At 44.8% G+C, this 16,220-nt stretch overlaps 2 protein-coding genes across 8 annotated transcripts; both read left to right on the forward strand.

Annotated features, from left to right (window-relative positions):
* Positions 1-2,445: 2,445 nt before the first annotated feature.
* Positions 2,446-14,660, forward strand: LOC6730915. 7 transcript variants are annotated; one of them, XM_016179506.3, is made up of 21 exons: positions 2,446-3,131; positions 3,219-3,265; positions 3,718-3,855; positions 3,917-4,098; positions 4,160-4,333; positions 5,243-5,323; positions 5,381-5,691; positions 5,887-6,208; positions 6,281-7,751; positions 7,805-8,043; positions 8,215-8,339; positions 8,821-10,226; positions 10,348-10,537; positions 11,108-11,242; positions 11,558-11,641; positions 11,753-11,878; positions 12,103-12,515; positions 12,574-12,779; positions 12,848-13,011; positions 13,098-13,239; positions 13,301-14,660. In XM_016179506.3, exons 1-21 carry the CDS (start codon positions 3,074-3,076, stop codon positions 13,350-13,352), a joined length of 6,066 nt encoding a protein of 2,021 aa, XP_016023356.1. In that variant the 5' UTR covers positions 2,446-3,073; the 3' UTR covers positions 13,353-14,660. The 7 variants fall into 7 exon arrangements, with proteins under 7 accessions (XP_016023356.1, XP_016023355.1, XP_039147217.1 ...); XM_016179505.3 differs by lacking the exons at positions 11,558-11,641; positions 11,753-11,878 and adding an exon at positions 4,845-4,982 and having other exon boundaries at positions 5,381-5,727; positions 8,215-8,393; XM_039291283.2 differs by lacking the exons at positions 11,558-11,641; positions 11,753-11,878 and adding an exon at positions 4,845-4,982 and having other exon boundaries at positions 5,381-5,727.
* Positions 10,618-11,072, forward strand: LOC27207356. The gene is made up of 2 exons (XM_016183055.3): positions 10,618-10,774; positions 10,827-11,072. The coding sequence occupies exons 1-2, from the start codon at positions 10,708-10,710 to the stop codon at positions 11,012-11,014; spliced, it is 255 nt and encodes an 84-aa protein (XP_016023358.1). The 5' UTR covers positions 10,618-10,707; the 3' UTR covers positions 11,015-11,072.
* Positions 14,661-16,220: the final 1,560 nt, after the last annotated feature.

Raw genomic sequence — 16,220 nt, forward strand, 5'->3', positions numbered from 1 at the left:
TTGTGCGGCACGGGATACCGCCCATAAAAGAGGCAGCACTCTAAAGCCGAGGCGATTAAAAAGTTTACCCTAGCCAAAGTCAAGACCGACCCTTAAATGTTGCATATATTGTGGGCACATAACCCCGGGGTCCCCATTACGAAACGTGCCTAGACTGTAAACAGTCGTCCTGGGTAAATCGGCAGACACTCGGCACATATATGACGCATATATATAGCATATAGCATACAGCCCAGCGTCAATGACATGCTCAATTTTTCATGCATTATGCCGGGGCGTCGGGCCACAGTGCGTATGCTTGATATTTGCCTCAATATCAGGCCGAAAGCACATTTAAGTCGCCGTAGCAGGAAAGCCTGAATATTTGCGTAGTAAGCACTGCGACGGCGAGAAACTTCACAGGGCCCATAAGACAATTTGCTGCTAGCTTACTTTCATGCACTGAAACAAATTTTTGGTTAAGTTCCACAAACAATTTAAATTTTATATTCGGAAAATTTCGTTAGAAAATAATTTTCTTGTTATGCATACACCATTTATTGTTAAATCAATTCTGAATATTATATATTAATATTTTTTCGCTGTGTAGTCCAACTCATACATATGCACGCCCAGATACACACGCACACTAACATTTCGGCTGTGGAAATATAGGCTCGTACTGGGGATGATTTCGTTGGCTCTGGTAGTGTGGACTCTGAGCAAACACCGTGCAACGGAAACTATCGTCGTCTATATTGAGGAAATGGTTGAGGCTTTTCGGTCTGGGCATTTCGGGTTACATAACTGATTAAAGATTGGCCTAGCTTATGGGGATATACTCGTACAGATGCGGTGAGAGAGATTGGGCAAGGGCTAACCTCTCATGTCAACTTGTTGACTAAGCAAAGTCAGCCCCATATGAGTTATGATTTACTCAGCTCTTAAGCAGGAAAAACAATGATGAGGGGGAATTGGTATTCAACGCCTCTTATTTATGAAATGTTTGCAAACAAAAAAAAAATAAGATAGCTCATCGTTACGAAGTAGCGATTCATCTATCAGTAGAAAATAATCTGTTATTATAACTATTTTAACAGTTAAACAGCAAAATTCGGATACCATACTATTCTTTGTTATCAAATGAAGCTGCAATTCTATTAAGACCACTACATGTAGAAAAACCAAAATGTAACTCAAATCTGGTGGACAACTTTAAGACCTTAAGAAACCACAATGAGTTTCATTCTGGTGATTTCCCCTTCCGCTAAATGAATCTTCAAACGTTTTATATGTGTCCGAATGCCATAAAACAGACCTAAATTCGTGGCTTGCCGTAGCTGTTGTAATTTTGTTATGACCCCTGGTCTCCTAATTCCCACCCCGAAAGTATGCCATAGGAAATTTCAGAGTAATTTAGTTGAAATGCTGCAGTGGCAGCTTTGTTTGGCTTTGTTCTTTCATTTTGTGGCAGATATCTCAAGCAAATTAACCTAACTACTCCTAATGCCGGAGCCCAGCACTTCCCCACTCGCACACAACAACCAATTAAATTCTTCCGCAAAGGCATGAAAGCTTCGTAGCTCCGATTAAAGCTTTCCCGAAGATGATAGGATGGGTCTGCACCGGGAAAATGGTTAAAAGGTTTATACTTATGACAACCTTAATATTTTAAAAGGCTTAAGCCATTCGTATCTTTACTCAGACAATCAAGTTATGCACTCAATCATCGTCAATTAAGAGCCAGTTGCACTCTTCTTTACTGGCATCTTTTATCATTCCATCTTAGAATTTGTTAGTACTTATGTATGTTTCTTCTGGTTATATTAAAATATATCTAAATATATAATATATATAAATGTAAACGTTAATAAGTAAACGTTCATGTTGTCGAAGATTCCATGTAAAATCAAGTGAAACGAAAGTTGTGTTACCGTGTACATTTTGTTAGACATGTTTTTGCCTTAAAGCCAGACATGAAAGCCGTGTGAAGTCAACTTTTGTGGACGCCTCGAACGCGTTCTAAGTGAAATTTAGCCCTTGGGTACGTGACGATGCTGCTGTTTCTTCAGTTGCTCGCATTTTTTTGTTTCGGTTTCTGCCACCGAAATAGCTGCATGAGGCACAAGGATGTGGCGATGGCGATGACGACGGCGATGGCATGTCCTGGCCGACTGTCTGCCTTGTTGACATACGTCCTGCTGGCTTTTTGTGGAGCTGCTTTGCGCAAACGCATGCTCTGCTGCTGCTGCCAACTTCCAGGCGTTTTCATTGTTGCGCTTTTGCAGTCGCAGAATCCGCCGAAAGCCAAAGGACCAGAAAATCCACTAGCCCACCACCCACCCCACGCAGCAGATGCCGAACATCTGTTTTATGTTTGCCTCGCTTCCAGCGTGGCTCTCTTAAAATTCCTGCGGAAAACTCTTGCTCTCTCGGTGCGTCGGAAAATGCGAATGCTGCCTGAGTTTCAGTTCCAGCATCAGCGCCGTCGAGTGTGGAGCGTGTTTTCGAGACCGGAAAATCCGTGAAAACTGTCGGGTTACTCAAGCCACGCAGCACACACACACACCCCAGCCGAAAAAAATGGAGAAAAACCCAGTGAAAAGCAGCCAACTCAGCGAAATTTAAGAACAATTAACGAGACTCCAGCGCAACTCCGCGGAAAAACATTCAGAAATTAAAAGGCAGCGGAAAAGCGCCAGCAAAAAGCGTCGAATTTGCGTTTTTCCTACGGCTTTTCCATCGCTTTTTTGGCCAGCGCGAATATCGATTGCTGACTGCCTTGCATAAGTCCACGAAGATTAGTATACAAACGCAGTCGAAACCGTCTGGATAAGCGATTCAAATGACAACGAACAACAGGCCGTACTCGTAGTAATTAAGTTTTTTAATCATCCATATTGAAGTCATCATGGAGCAGCTAAATTCAAGGATTTCAAAGCCTGGCCCAAACAATTGACACGAAAAAGGGAGGCAGCAAGAAGGATTTCCCTGGATATATATATATAGAATCTCCTGTGTGTGTGTGTGTGTGTTTGCCCCTGTTTCGCTTTTATTTTCTTTTCCATTTTATTTCCTTTGTTGCCGTTTGAAAATGGATATTGCCTTGCGTGGCACAAACAGAGCATCGTCAACATCAACGACTGGAACTGGTGAGTCCTTGGCATCCCCGGCTCAAAGGCACATAATCACATCTTTTATTCCGCTGGCAAATGAAACAACGACCTTTTCACTTACAGGTCTGCATCATGCTGTGTCATTGGGCAACATTGAGGTCTCCACCAAGGTTCGTACTCATAAGTAGACCACCTCGCCAAAACGCCAAACACAAAACACCACAAAGTGTGCGGCGAGTAAAATTAATTTCTGTCAGGCGGAGGAGGCGCTGTCATAGCGAGTGATTGACACAATTATTTTGCTGCAAGTCTGGGGAGCGGGAAAGGACAACTCAGCAAGGTACATTAGCAGAGCTCAGGAGAGGGCAGCCAAAACTAGGATGGAAGCTAGGGATTTGCCAGAATTAGTAAAGTATATAGGCAGGGAAGTGGAACAGTTATACAGATTCAGGTGAAATAGTTTGAACTTGAACTGCCAGCTATAAAGTTTCTTCGATTATGTTTGTATACTGGGCGTATACGTAATATTATAGTGAGGCAAATAAAGTATACGACAGGGTGTCTAGTTATAAATATCGCAAATCAAACACCTAATCTTATTTGTATTATATCTATCACATAGACCACCTACTCCAGCCACATGGATCGCAGCTACGACTCCGAGGATGAACACACTGGTCGCCGAAGACTTCGCCATACGCTGTCCACCGAGTTGCATCCTCACACTTCTGTCTACTCGCGCGGAGATATTCGGGAACAGGTGAATTATATATTATTCGCTTGGTATTATATTGTATGTATAAAACTATTTTATTTCCCAGTACTGCCTCACAGATCGCCAGCTGCACAGCATAGAGCAGCGTCCTAGGCGGGAACGATTTTTTGGCTGCCTTTCGCGACGCGGTCAAACGCAATCGGGCAGTTTTTTGGGCGGCTGTGTGGGTCGGCGGGTGCCCTCCGATGAGAATTTGGCCGCCTATGCTCCATTTGAAAAATATCCACGGTGGGTGGAAAAATATTTCAGCAAAGATGTGGTAACTAAAGAGAATTTGTCTATTTTGCAGCTACCAGAACAGCTACACGGACACACACGAATTGGAAAGTTCCTATTTTCGCCGTCAACCGGCCTCGATTCTGAGCACTGGTAAATCGGGTGAAGCGGACCTGGGTGGACGCTACACCTGGATTGGTCAGCAGCAGGTGACCAACAACAATCCCGACTACCAATCGGACCACAGGTATGGACCGCCTGGCCAGGCGATCGAAAGTCGATACAGAAACAGATAACCAAGAACCAAAAAAGAACCCTAATCAAAAACCGTAAAATGCTATGCCAACTGTCGCTTAGATCATGCTTTACTGTCGCACTATCTGTAGTCACTAACTCTCTGTCGCTCGCCAAATACCTCGACTTTCCCGATATCTATGTAAATATATATATATATTGTTTTGTATATATATGTAAGTCGCTTGCAATGCTTGCCTGAACTTTCCTTTCGACTCATCCATTGCATAATGCCGCTTTTTGCCTCCAAGTTCTTCTCAAACCACTCGAAAAACCACTGATAAACCACCTACTAGAAATGCTGTATAAAAATACTTTTTCGTGTACTCTTTCGTTATTCATCCACCTGTCCTTCTCTCCTCAAAACCAAAAACGACTATAAAAATCAACCAAAATTTATCAATTGATATTGCCACAACCAAAACCCCACCAAATACTAAATGAAATGATCAAAATGTGTAAAGGGCAACTTGTTGTACAGCACCACTTGAATCCTTTTACCAGGATGTTTTGCTACGGAATTATTATGTCGAGCTTTGCGCTCCACCAAATCCTACACCACCAACATCACACACCAATCAAATCGCTAATCTAAATGTTTGGTATGTAAAGTGATCTAAAATCTAACAAAATACTTAAATAAGATATGTATGCAAAAATTTGCGAAAAACAAACTTTGATAAAAAAAGTGCGCTAATTAAAAACGTTTATTTATGTTATGTGTCTGCACGTGACCGAAAAGCAAAAACAATCTAGTTAAAAATAAAATGAATAAATTTAAAGAAAATGCTTGAGTGTTGAAAATGCTAAAATATTGCCACGATTATTTGCTTAACATCCCACTAATGTGCTTACTCCACAGCTCGTATCACTGCCCCACATACGCCACAATGCCAACCACACACCATCAGCACCACCACCAACAACAGGGCGGAAATGTCAGGTAAGTCCTTGGGATAATCCCCTCGAGAAATCGTCTTTCAACAACTCCTCTGTGCAGAACCAAACACGTGAGCTTTGCCAGGTCGCACACACTCACAAGTTTCGACAATGTGAATGCCGGATTCCGATCCTCAGGGCGTTTGAAAACGGCCCGAAGCCAGGAGAGATTAATTGGGGGCAAGAAGCCCATTATTGCCACGGGCTCCATGTACGAAACCCTGCAGCCCCCGCTCCAAGCCCAACAGCAACCGCAACAGATGCAGCCGCAACAGAGCTCCACCCTGCCAAAAACCTGGCTGCCACCACCAGTTCAACTGCAGCCATGCCAGCACCACCATGCCCCGATTCACCTGCACCAGCCCATTCCAGGTGAGGATTTAGCCACCCAATTGCCAGCACGCCCAGGTACGATGAGAGAAGCACCTATCAGACTAAGACTACCCAATGCAGCCGAAGGTTAGGCACTTTAGGCTCTCAAAACAAAAGAAGTTTACTTCTATATGTATTTTTCAAATAATCTTTGCCACTACTTTGTATTTATCGTAATCACTTATTGAATTTCAGACAACATGGTCGGACTGATCATTCCACAACCCCTGCCCTTGGCTCTTCCACTGCCCAGTCCCGAAGTTCTCATCGTCGAGAAAAAGTTCCGCAATGCCATGAAAACGCAGGCCACTCAAACAGATGCAGCAGCCCGTCGCCAGGGGCAAATTGGCTACAATACCCAGGTCCTGGCTTTGAGTCCCCGGCCACCACATCGCATCAAGGTGGTTTCCCAGGGGGCTCAAACGAACGGCCTGCAGAATGGCAAAAAACTAACGAAAAGCCTCTCCGAAATACCCAATGGCAAGGATGGCACCTCCTCGCATCATTATCAACAGGGGTTAGTTGCTTTCGAGCACCACATACACACATTGTTGTTGCGTTTTTCTGAATATAAAATTCGTGTCCGCAGTTCCATATACCCGCATGAGATGATCTACCGCACTCAGTCGCAGGATGTGACCCCTTTGCAGACCCTTTCGGATGCCCAAAACAACATCATGTACTACAAACCGCCGCCACCATTGCTGGATGCCCACAGTTACGGACTGGGAATGGAGCACCTGAGCCGGACACGTCCTTCGCCATCCGAGCAAAGTGTGGAATATGTGAATGTGAATGCTGCCGCAGTGGCTCTGAATGAAAGTTTCGACTACGAGAGCAACAGTTTGCCTCGACGAGCGTGTACCTCGCATACGGATTTCTATTCGAATAGTTTGCCTAGAAGGCATATCACCGAGAGCTCGGAACTAATGACCGATAGTGTTCCCTTGGACTTTAGTCAATCGCATTTATTGCCACCACCAAGTGAGTACTGCAAGAACGACGACGAGGATGTGGAGGAGTACTACGACGAGGAGGAAGATCATCCTCATGAAACGGAGAGCTATAGCTCAGAGGTCTGCATGGAGCAGGCGGCCCAACATCGCCGGATGTCCATGCTGCCCCAGATGATAGACTCCCCATTTCGTCGCGATGATCTTAGGCGCCAATCCATGCCGGTTTATGGTCAAACGGAGAAGCTCATCGATGGCTTTGGCCCAAGGAGCTCTTTTCGAAGGCGCGACAAGGTCAGCTGTTTTCCGGATGAGCCGCCAACCGTCCCAGAAGTGCGGGATGAACAGGAGATATTTATTGATTTTAAGCCGCACATTTCGCCCAAGCCGAGTCCCAAGCTCCAGCTGAAGCACCGTAAGCAGCACAAGGCGGAAATCGCCATGAAAAAAATGCAACAGCAGCGGATGGCACAGGCGGCAGCTCTGACCCTGCCCAAGCCCAAGTCACAGCCAGTCGAAGTTGAGGTGAGAAAAGTTGAACTTGAGCCCAGCGATGAGGAGGAGGACGAGGACGAAGTTTCCGAGCCCGAAGAGGAGGATGACGGCGAGGAGATCGATGAAGATGAGCAGAAACTGGAGACGGATCTGCAGGAGGATGAGGAACCGCTGTACGAGAACATAACGCCCTGTGGCTGCCGGGTGGTTCCTCAGCCAGATGTGGAGAATATCCAGGACAAACGCTCGCAATTCCGCAAGCGCTCTGTCAGCTTGGATGATGACTACGAGGCCAAGGCATCTGAAACTCCCACACCAACTGGGCTGAGACTCCCATCAACTCCGGCCAGTCCTTGCCGCGATGAGCTGCTGGCCAATGTCTCAACTTATCCTTCCTCAGACTCGCTGGCCAATGACAATACCCGCGATCATTCCGATGGCATATGGAATGAGTCGCAGGTTACTGTCTTGACAGCTGAACAGAGGGATATATCCGATGGCTCCTACAGTTCCAACTTGCTGTTGACTCCATCCTCGAAGAGGAAGAACCTACTGCTGCAGCATCAGCAGAGAAGCTCGGTGGACACCGATGCCCTGGATTTCGAGGAACAAGTGGGTATATGATATTCTCTTAGTGGATCTTATTTCTCTAATGTCATCTTTAGAGTCCCACCTATGGCCTACAAACACTGCCGAAGATCATCAAGACCCCCACACCAACCACATCGAGGCCCACTTCCACACAACCAATGATGCCACCACCAGCCATCGCCGTAACTCCATCTACAAATCAGATTCTGGACAGCTGCATAAGTTCACCGCTGCCCAAGAGGAGCATGGTCCCCAGGGGATCGGTTCCGGACGCCCGACAGCTCATGTTCACTAGTGGAGCCGCCAAACAAAGGTTACTATGGTGTTTCTATTGATAAGATCTCATATGCAGTCTCTGCCCAAAAGTATGCATTGGATAAGATACGATTGCACTAACTTGGGGAGGAGTAATCCCTAAAATTCAACTATTGTTATAATTTGGCCAAGATTAAATCTATTTAATATACCTATTACTACTTGGCAGACACTCGGATGCCTCGTTCCTGCCCATGGGCGCCACGGACTATGCGAGGAGTGCAGATATATCGGAGTGCAGTACGAATACAGATGAGTATGCCACCTGCACGGACACCTCGAAACGCACACCAGGTATTAAGACACCGCCGACCACCACCAGTTCATCGTCGACCACACAAGTGCCAGGTTTGGGCCCCCCGATCCGATACGTACTCGTACCCGTACTCGTGCTGTGTGTGTTCGTGTTCCTGTCTGTGTGTAGAACTCGTACCAAAACGCATAATCCAAGTCTTGATCCATGAATGAGTGTTAAGAAATCAAAAGCGAATTGTGTTCGTGGCCACCACTCCACCGACATTGCTCCAAAAAACCACTGCCACTTTCACCGCCTCCTTGCTTATCGCCATAGTGTTATACAGCCTATAGCTAATAGACCGTAGAATTCATCTACCTCATCTCAACTTTGTCTGCCTCTCTCTCTCTCTCTCGCCTCCCTAGTTAAATGTTGTTGATGCCTGATCAAATGCCTTGCCCGCAATGCTTTAGCTGTGCCTAATACCCTTCCTCAAAGATCCCTATTAACTAAGGTGTAAATCCCTTTTCTATTTGACAGTTTCCACCCAGAGCTCGCAGTTGGAAAAGACGCACGCCGGCAGTTCCTTCGAAAGCGCCAGTTCCCTCTACTCCATGCGGGAGGATCTCCTCCAGCACGACGAGAAGGAGCGGGATAAGCAGGCCCCTCTTGTGAAGGCTCAACTGAAATCGCCCATTGGTTCAGTGGCAGAGCTGACCAGGAAATCGCCATCGCACTCCATCAGTAGTACCACCTCTTCAGGCAGCTGTCCCGTCTCGGGAGCGGCCATCAAATCTCCTGCCAAGGAAAGTCTGCCCCAAACGGTGGCCAGTTCGGGAACGTCCCAGATGAAAGTCAGCTCAGCAGAATGCATACCGCCTGGAGTTAAGCCCAAGCCGGATTCCATATCGGAGGATGAGCGCAGCGAAGTGCGGTACTCCTCGTCCGGTTATTACGAGAGTCCCCACGAGGAGGATGACGAAGAGCAGGGCACCAGGAGCAAGGCACGCCGCCTGCGACAGGAAGACGAAAGGAAGAGGCGCAAGACTAGCATGAAGCTGGACATTGAGAAGGAGAACATGCGTGCCCTAACCAGTCCCATTAAAAAGCCCACAGGATCCAGCAAGATCACTTCGCCAGAGCAATCGATTTCTGGAACCATGGACAATGGCAGCAGTCCCAGCAAAATGAAACGCTTCCGTCCCAAGATACGCAGGCAGCTGAGAAAAAGTTCACGAGAAGATGTCCTGGCGGCGGCAGCGGTACGCAGGAGTCGTGCCACGCCCACTATTTTCGGCCTGAGCAGCGGCAGTGGAGACACAGAGTTGCTGCTAGATGCCAGCATGTCAACTGGCGCCGTGGCAGGAACCACCACGACTGCAGTGACATCCGTATCAGCGCCATCGTCCGCATCTAAGTTACCAACATCGGAGTCCTCAGTGACCACACAACCTGAGGCAGTGGTGGCTCCAATGCCGGCGAAGAAACCACACAGTTGCGCCACGCCCACATCCTTGCTGTCACCCAAGCTGCCCACAACTAGCGGCACCCAGTCGAAATCCACATCGGACACCTTTCAGCTTAAGGCCAAGTCCATTGAGTCCTTGCGCTCCGTGTCGCCTGGTTCCGATTCCGTGTTCTACAGCGAAGCCGATGGCAATGCGGCCAGTGGAGAGCAGAGTCACTGCCACCATTGCGGCAAGGAGATGGAGGGCAAGCAGCAGAGCAACACCATCAGCGAACTGGCTGGTGACTCGGTCGAGTCGATACCCTACATCGAGCAGGACATCGTCAAGCCTCCATCGGACTTCGCCGACTCGCCGGTGACCACCAAGACCACACAGCGATTGTACAAAAAGATGGACAAGCGGTTCCGTTCCGAGGAGCGGTATCATGGAGAAAGGGGCAGGCACTACAAAACCAGGCAGGAGAATATTAGGGCAAAGGTGGGTCTCTAAAGATAAAGATGTCTATGAATGCCATACTTTCAAACACCTCAATCAATTAATTTATAAAACCACTGTAGCCAATCATGAATTGAAAATTTCGATGAATATTTTTTTGCAGAGCGAGGAGCGTGGACGCATTCCCAGTCTTCCCAATACCCCCGTCCTTCGTCCTGCCGGCTCCAGTCCTTGTGTCCTGCCCGATACGGAACAGAGTCAGCACATTATCTATAAGGGACACTACGACGCAGGACGCTATACACGACTGACCGACGATGACTTGTGGACTCAACTGGACCATCAGTGTTTTGGTAAGTTAAAATAGGGTTAATAACCGATAAAGAAACAAGCTAAATGGGAGGTGTAAATCACATTTTCCAAAACTAATAGCATTTGACACAGTTGAATAGGAAAATGTTCCTACTCAGGGCTTATATCCGCATTTCAATGGAAAAGCTTAGATATAGAACATAGACCAGGAATGAAAATTGATATTTTTATCCTCTCACTCGCATTCCGTCTTCTGAATGTCTTGGCCCTTAAAGATCGTAAGCATTAGGTGTCCATAACGTGTTCTTAGCTATAATTATTATTTTTTAGCCGTTTGCGGTCTGTCGCCTAGGGTGAATAGATGCATAGCGGGAAAGGATTCTCTAGTATTGTATGGTTATAGTGAATCACGAAATATTTGTTACAAAATCAAGAATCCCTGTCAAACTTTAATCAGAAGATTTGCGACAAAAGATATCTGCAGGAAGTTGTGCCAGGAGGAGCAGGAAAAAGAATGAACATGTTTTGTTATTAACATAATCACAAGCTGTATGAACTGTATGAATAAAATAATCTTCAAGAGTACAGACAAAAATATTCTTTCTCTACAGATCGTTCCAGGGAGCGCAGAGCTTCCACTGAGTCGGAGAAGGGTTTCCATGCCAAGTACCAAGTGATCCTACATCGCCTCGTCCAGCGACGCTGCACCCTGGAGATGTACCACCGCCAGAAGCACAACAGCTTCCGTAAGTCTAATGCCCCCCATTTGGAGCACCCTGTTCGGACACCCAAACAAGATTCTAATTTTGGCACAACGTGCTTTTGAATGAGAAATAGAGAGAGAGAGAGATTGGGGAAAAGCGCCAAGTGGGAGAACTTTAGAGATAATGAATGGCATGGCGCTCCGAATTTTCATGACCGGCACTTGGCATACATAGATAGACAGACCGAAAAAAAACGACCCATAGTTTTTTGGCTCTATTATCGAGAATAGTTGAGGTGCGTGCTTTGTTGTGTGCCGACCATAAAAAATCCGCAACGCTTCCCGTTCGGTACTTCGGTTTGGGCCAAATGTAAAGAAATAAGTGCGAAAAGTTTTCGGAATATTTTTGTGCTGTTTACACAATACTCAGGCCAAATGATTGGTTAGTAAACAGTGCAAAATCAAACGTTGCCGTTGAACGTTTTTTGCTTACGTTTTTTTTTTAGTTTTCGTATTATTTTTATTTTCCCCTTTTTTGCATATTACCAAACAGAATTAATAGCGTCCAATTCCACGCCGGATTCGATTAGAAGAAAGTTGGAGGAGGTCTTGAAGCTGATGCTCTTGGTCTGGGCACGCGAAAGTTATGTGATAACCAAACTGAGCAACGGTGCACATGGTAAATTATGTCCGGACGAAATCCGGAAATAAAATAACACAAATCACTTTAATCTCTCACTCTTTCTCATTCTCTAAAAATAATCATCCATGCACTAGAAGAAAAATTTTCCGATTATTACTATTGTTTTCTCAGATACTAAATAATAGGATACCAAATAATTAAATATTTATTAATAATTTTAAAAGCATTCTATTTAACCATGTTTAAAACTTTGTACATAGGCGTGGACAAAACCGTGGTGGTCAAGAGCGATTCCGGCGAATTCGGCTTCCGTATTCACGGTTCCAAGCCCGTGGTAGTGGCCGCCATCGAACCGGAGACTCCGGCGGAGAGCTCTGGCTTGGAGGTGGGCGACATCATCATCTCCGTGAATGGCGTCCAAGTGCTGGACAAACACCACACCGAGGTGGTCAAGATCGCACACGATGGCTGCGAGAAGCTGGAACTTCAGGTGGCCCGGACCATTGGGGTGCTAATGCACGAGCAACTGGAGCCGCCGAGTCAGCCCATATTTAGTGGATACCTGTGGCGGCAGAGTGGACAGGCCAAGGGAGCGCCCAATACCAAGAAATGGGTGCGTCGTTGGTTCTCCCTGCGACCCGATAATTGTCTGTACTACTACAAAACTGAAGATGTAAGTATAGTTATAAAATATGCAATGCATTTTCTAAAATGATTTCCAAATTTCGCAGGACTCTCAACCCGTTGGCGCCATGATCATGGCCAAGCATACCGTGGACCTGTGTCCAGTGGATGTGGGCAAGCCATTTGCCTTCAAAGTGGATGCCGGCGAGGGTATTCCCATGTACGTGGCTGCCGACTCCGATGAAATGGCGAACAGGTGGCTCCAGCTGCTCAGACAAGCGGCCTCCCAGGACAACCAGTGGCTGGACAAGAGGTTGGGGGACATTGATCTCGGAGACGGCGGTTTAACTGATCCATTCTCTCACATCACTTCCCTCACAGTGCGCGGTGCTTGTACCAGAGTCCCAGCAACATTCAGCGGCCCGACTGCTTCGGCTACTTACTCAAATTGGGCTCAAGGTGGTGCGGCTGGTCGAAACGCTATTGCGTTCTAAAGGATGCCTGCCTCTATTTTTACCAAGATGCAAATAGCAAGAGTGCATTCGGTGAGTCAACTCAAACAATGAGGCCGGCAAGAAAGCAGGTGACTGACTGACTACTGGCCAGCAATTAATGCCATTTCTCTATTTAGGCATGGCCTGCTTGCACGGCTACAAAGTGGCCTCGATGTCCGCCAATGCATCCGGCAAGAAGAACTCGTTCGAGATAGTGCCACCAGAGACGAAATTGCGTCACTATTTCTTCTGCACCGAAAGCGAAATGGATAAGAAGCGGTACGTCACATCGCACAAATTCAAAATAATAAGTTATATTTGTACCTAATTCCGCCAACAGCTGGATATCCGCACTGGAGTACTCCATTGACCGCTGGATAAAGTCCGGGTAACTAAGGTTAAAGACACGCTCCAGATCGGCTCTGAGCAGCCGACTCAAGCGTCGCAGTTTTAGCTACTTCATGGATTAGAGGGGACGACTTGACTTGTTCGACACTAGTACGGGTACTACCAACAACACTTAGAACTTAAGCCAAGCAAACCAATTAGTTTTAGGCATAGGCGATTGCATAGTCCAAGGAATTTAGTCGGTCATTCAAATCGGGTTTAAAACTATTTTGAACAAGGCGTACATACACAAATATATACACATATAGAGGAATACGATAGGACATTTTTGGTGTGTATTCTTGTTATATAGCTTACAACAAATGGCATATATACATACATATATATATATACAAAACTTATGTTTAGTGAGGTTGTCTTGTCACTTATATACATAGAATATATTTAGCCACAAAACAAATGAGAGAAATGATCGTACAGCAGACCAAATTGATTGTCTAATGTATATAGAATTCGGCTAGGCTAAATCCAAATTCAAATTGAAATGATTAGGTATTCAATGGCTCAAATCCAGGCAAAGGCAAGGCAATGCAAACGTTTTTTAGATAAATGTCTATTTACAGAAAGGGTAATAAAATAGTACGAAAATAGCTCAAGCGAGACCAAAATTCAGATTTATCAGAGTGTAACAGTTCGAAAAGTCGTTATCAAAGTCGGAGAAGATTTTCCCATTTTCCATAGCTGCTTCCATCGCATTAAGCACAACATTTTGTGAATAATAAATAACAACGGTTTTCGTCCTTATTGGAAACGATTATTAGTTAGACGCGATTACGATATAGGCCAGGATTAGTTAGCTTTTTGATATGTTGGATTTTTTTAGGATACACATTCATTCACAAGCATACACATACACATCAACGTTCATAGTAGGTCAAACAATAATATAATAGCGATTAATTCGAAATCCAGTAGTTACTTTGTCATATAAAGATATGATCTTTAAAATGCTGATTTCCTGTTTTTTTGGGTCAGTGTTCAGATACCGAGATTGAGTGAGGATGCAACAATTTTGAAGCTTCTTTTCGTTTTTATTAATACGGTAGCGAATATATATATAAATATATATTTTATATATTTTAAATAGAGATTTCCAATTCGGCGAGGCGTAAAAAAATTAGATAATAAATGTATGCATTATGATGATTATATGATATACATAAGAGTCAGCCATTTTATGTTGTTACTCATCGAGTGGAAAACGAGACAGCAAAAACAAAACACAAGAAAGGAAAAAGAAAACTAAATAAGAGCTTTAATTATTAAATAAAGAATATACCAAGAACAAATGACATATGTGCCTCTTGCTGACAGCCCGGGGGCATTGAAATGCATCTAAACATCATTAATTTGGCTCAACGATCCGATTCCATTCGAATCCGATTCGGATTCGGATTCGGTCCAGGCCCAGCCCAAAAGTATCAAACACACCAGCTACCTGCTGGGGCCAACGAAGCATTTCGAATGCGATCAATGAACCTGTTGCTTTTGGCCCTCTAGCTACAAACTACCAGCTGAACTCCGAGTTGGCCACATGTTTTACACAAATTTCAAGTAATTTATTTTAAAATCGTAAAGCGATGCAAAATATGCAAGGAGGGAAGCCACTTCAAACGACGGGCACTCAGAAAAATCACGGCTATCTTGTAGATACCTTGTATATCTAATTCGGATGTACATCTACATACATTATAAGCAAAAAGAGCAAGGTAAGGTTTAGATATTAGATATCATTTTTCATATTATTTTTAGACAACATTCAGCTTTAATTTGATGTATGATCGTATCTCCAATCGTGAATCCAATTATCTTTTATTTTTTTTTTAATTGTTATTTTTATGTGTTGAACAATATTTTCTGAGTGCAGCAAGAGCAACAGTTGTTGATGGGGGAAGTCGACGACTAGCATAACAATTCGCTCGCCCTATGAGGCGGCTACCGTTTTTCCGTCTTCTCTCTTCTACCACTTATTTCTGGTCTTCTGGCTGCCGCTTTGTATCTCCATTTCCACTTACTGTTTTTGCAGTGGCAGCAGCCACAATTTAGTTCCACTGTGCAGCACCTTAATTACATGGCTCCGGCTCTCTTTTGTTGGGTACTTTTCGGGTTTTCCTTTTCGGCATCTCGGAATCATTACGACCATGATCACCGTCGTGGCCGAAACGTAACTCCCTCTACTTTTGGACCCTCGCTGATTTTTTGGTCTCTTTGTTACCGTCTTTTCTTTTACCACTTGACCGCATTGATGCTGCATTGCGAGCAGAGGTTGCCAGATTGTTAGGATAGAAATTATATAGTCTATTATAATAATACCTATTTACATAGCCTAGCTAGAATCTATCATTTACCTATGTTTAAATTTTTTTGGAAGTTCCGTTGCTCGCCTTCATTTATAAGGACTAATTACCATTAATAAAAGTCAGTCTGGCGATAAGATGGTTTCTAGCCTTATATTGTTTTACGACCTATTTCCATAAATGAATTGTATAACTCGGTTGCCGATTAATCATCAGTGTATATTGAAATACGTATAAATAAATATTTTTCCATAAAGCTACTAACTAATTATTCCAAATTAATATTTACTTATCAGTAGAATATTGAAACTTGTCACAATAGATAAAGTCGTGTGAGTAATGCACTTTATTTCACCCAAACTTTCCACTTGGCAACCCCTTCTTCGAAGAAACCTTATCACCTTGCCTCCCTAAAAATGCTTTCTGATTAGTCATTCCCCTAAATGAAACCGCAACAAAAGCCGAAGAACAAAATACACCCCCACTAAAAAGGCATAACAATAAACAGGGGACTACCAGAGTTACACCCTCCTCCTCCTTTTCGGGGGAAGCCAC

Source organism: Drosophila simulans, chromosome 2L, assembly GCF_016746395.2.
Source record: "Drosophila simulans strain w501 chromosome 2L, Prin_Dsim_3.1, whole genome shotgun sequence".
NCBI classification, from domain to species: Eukaryota; Metazoa; Arthropoda; class Insecta; order Diptera; family Drosophilidae; genus Drosophila; species Drosophila simulans.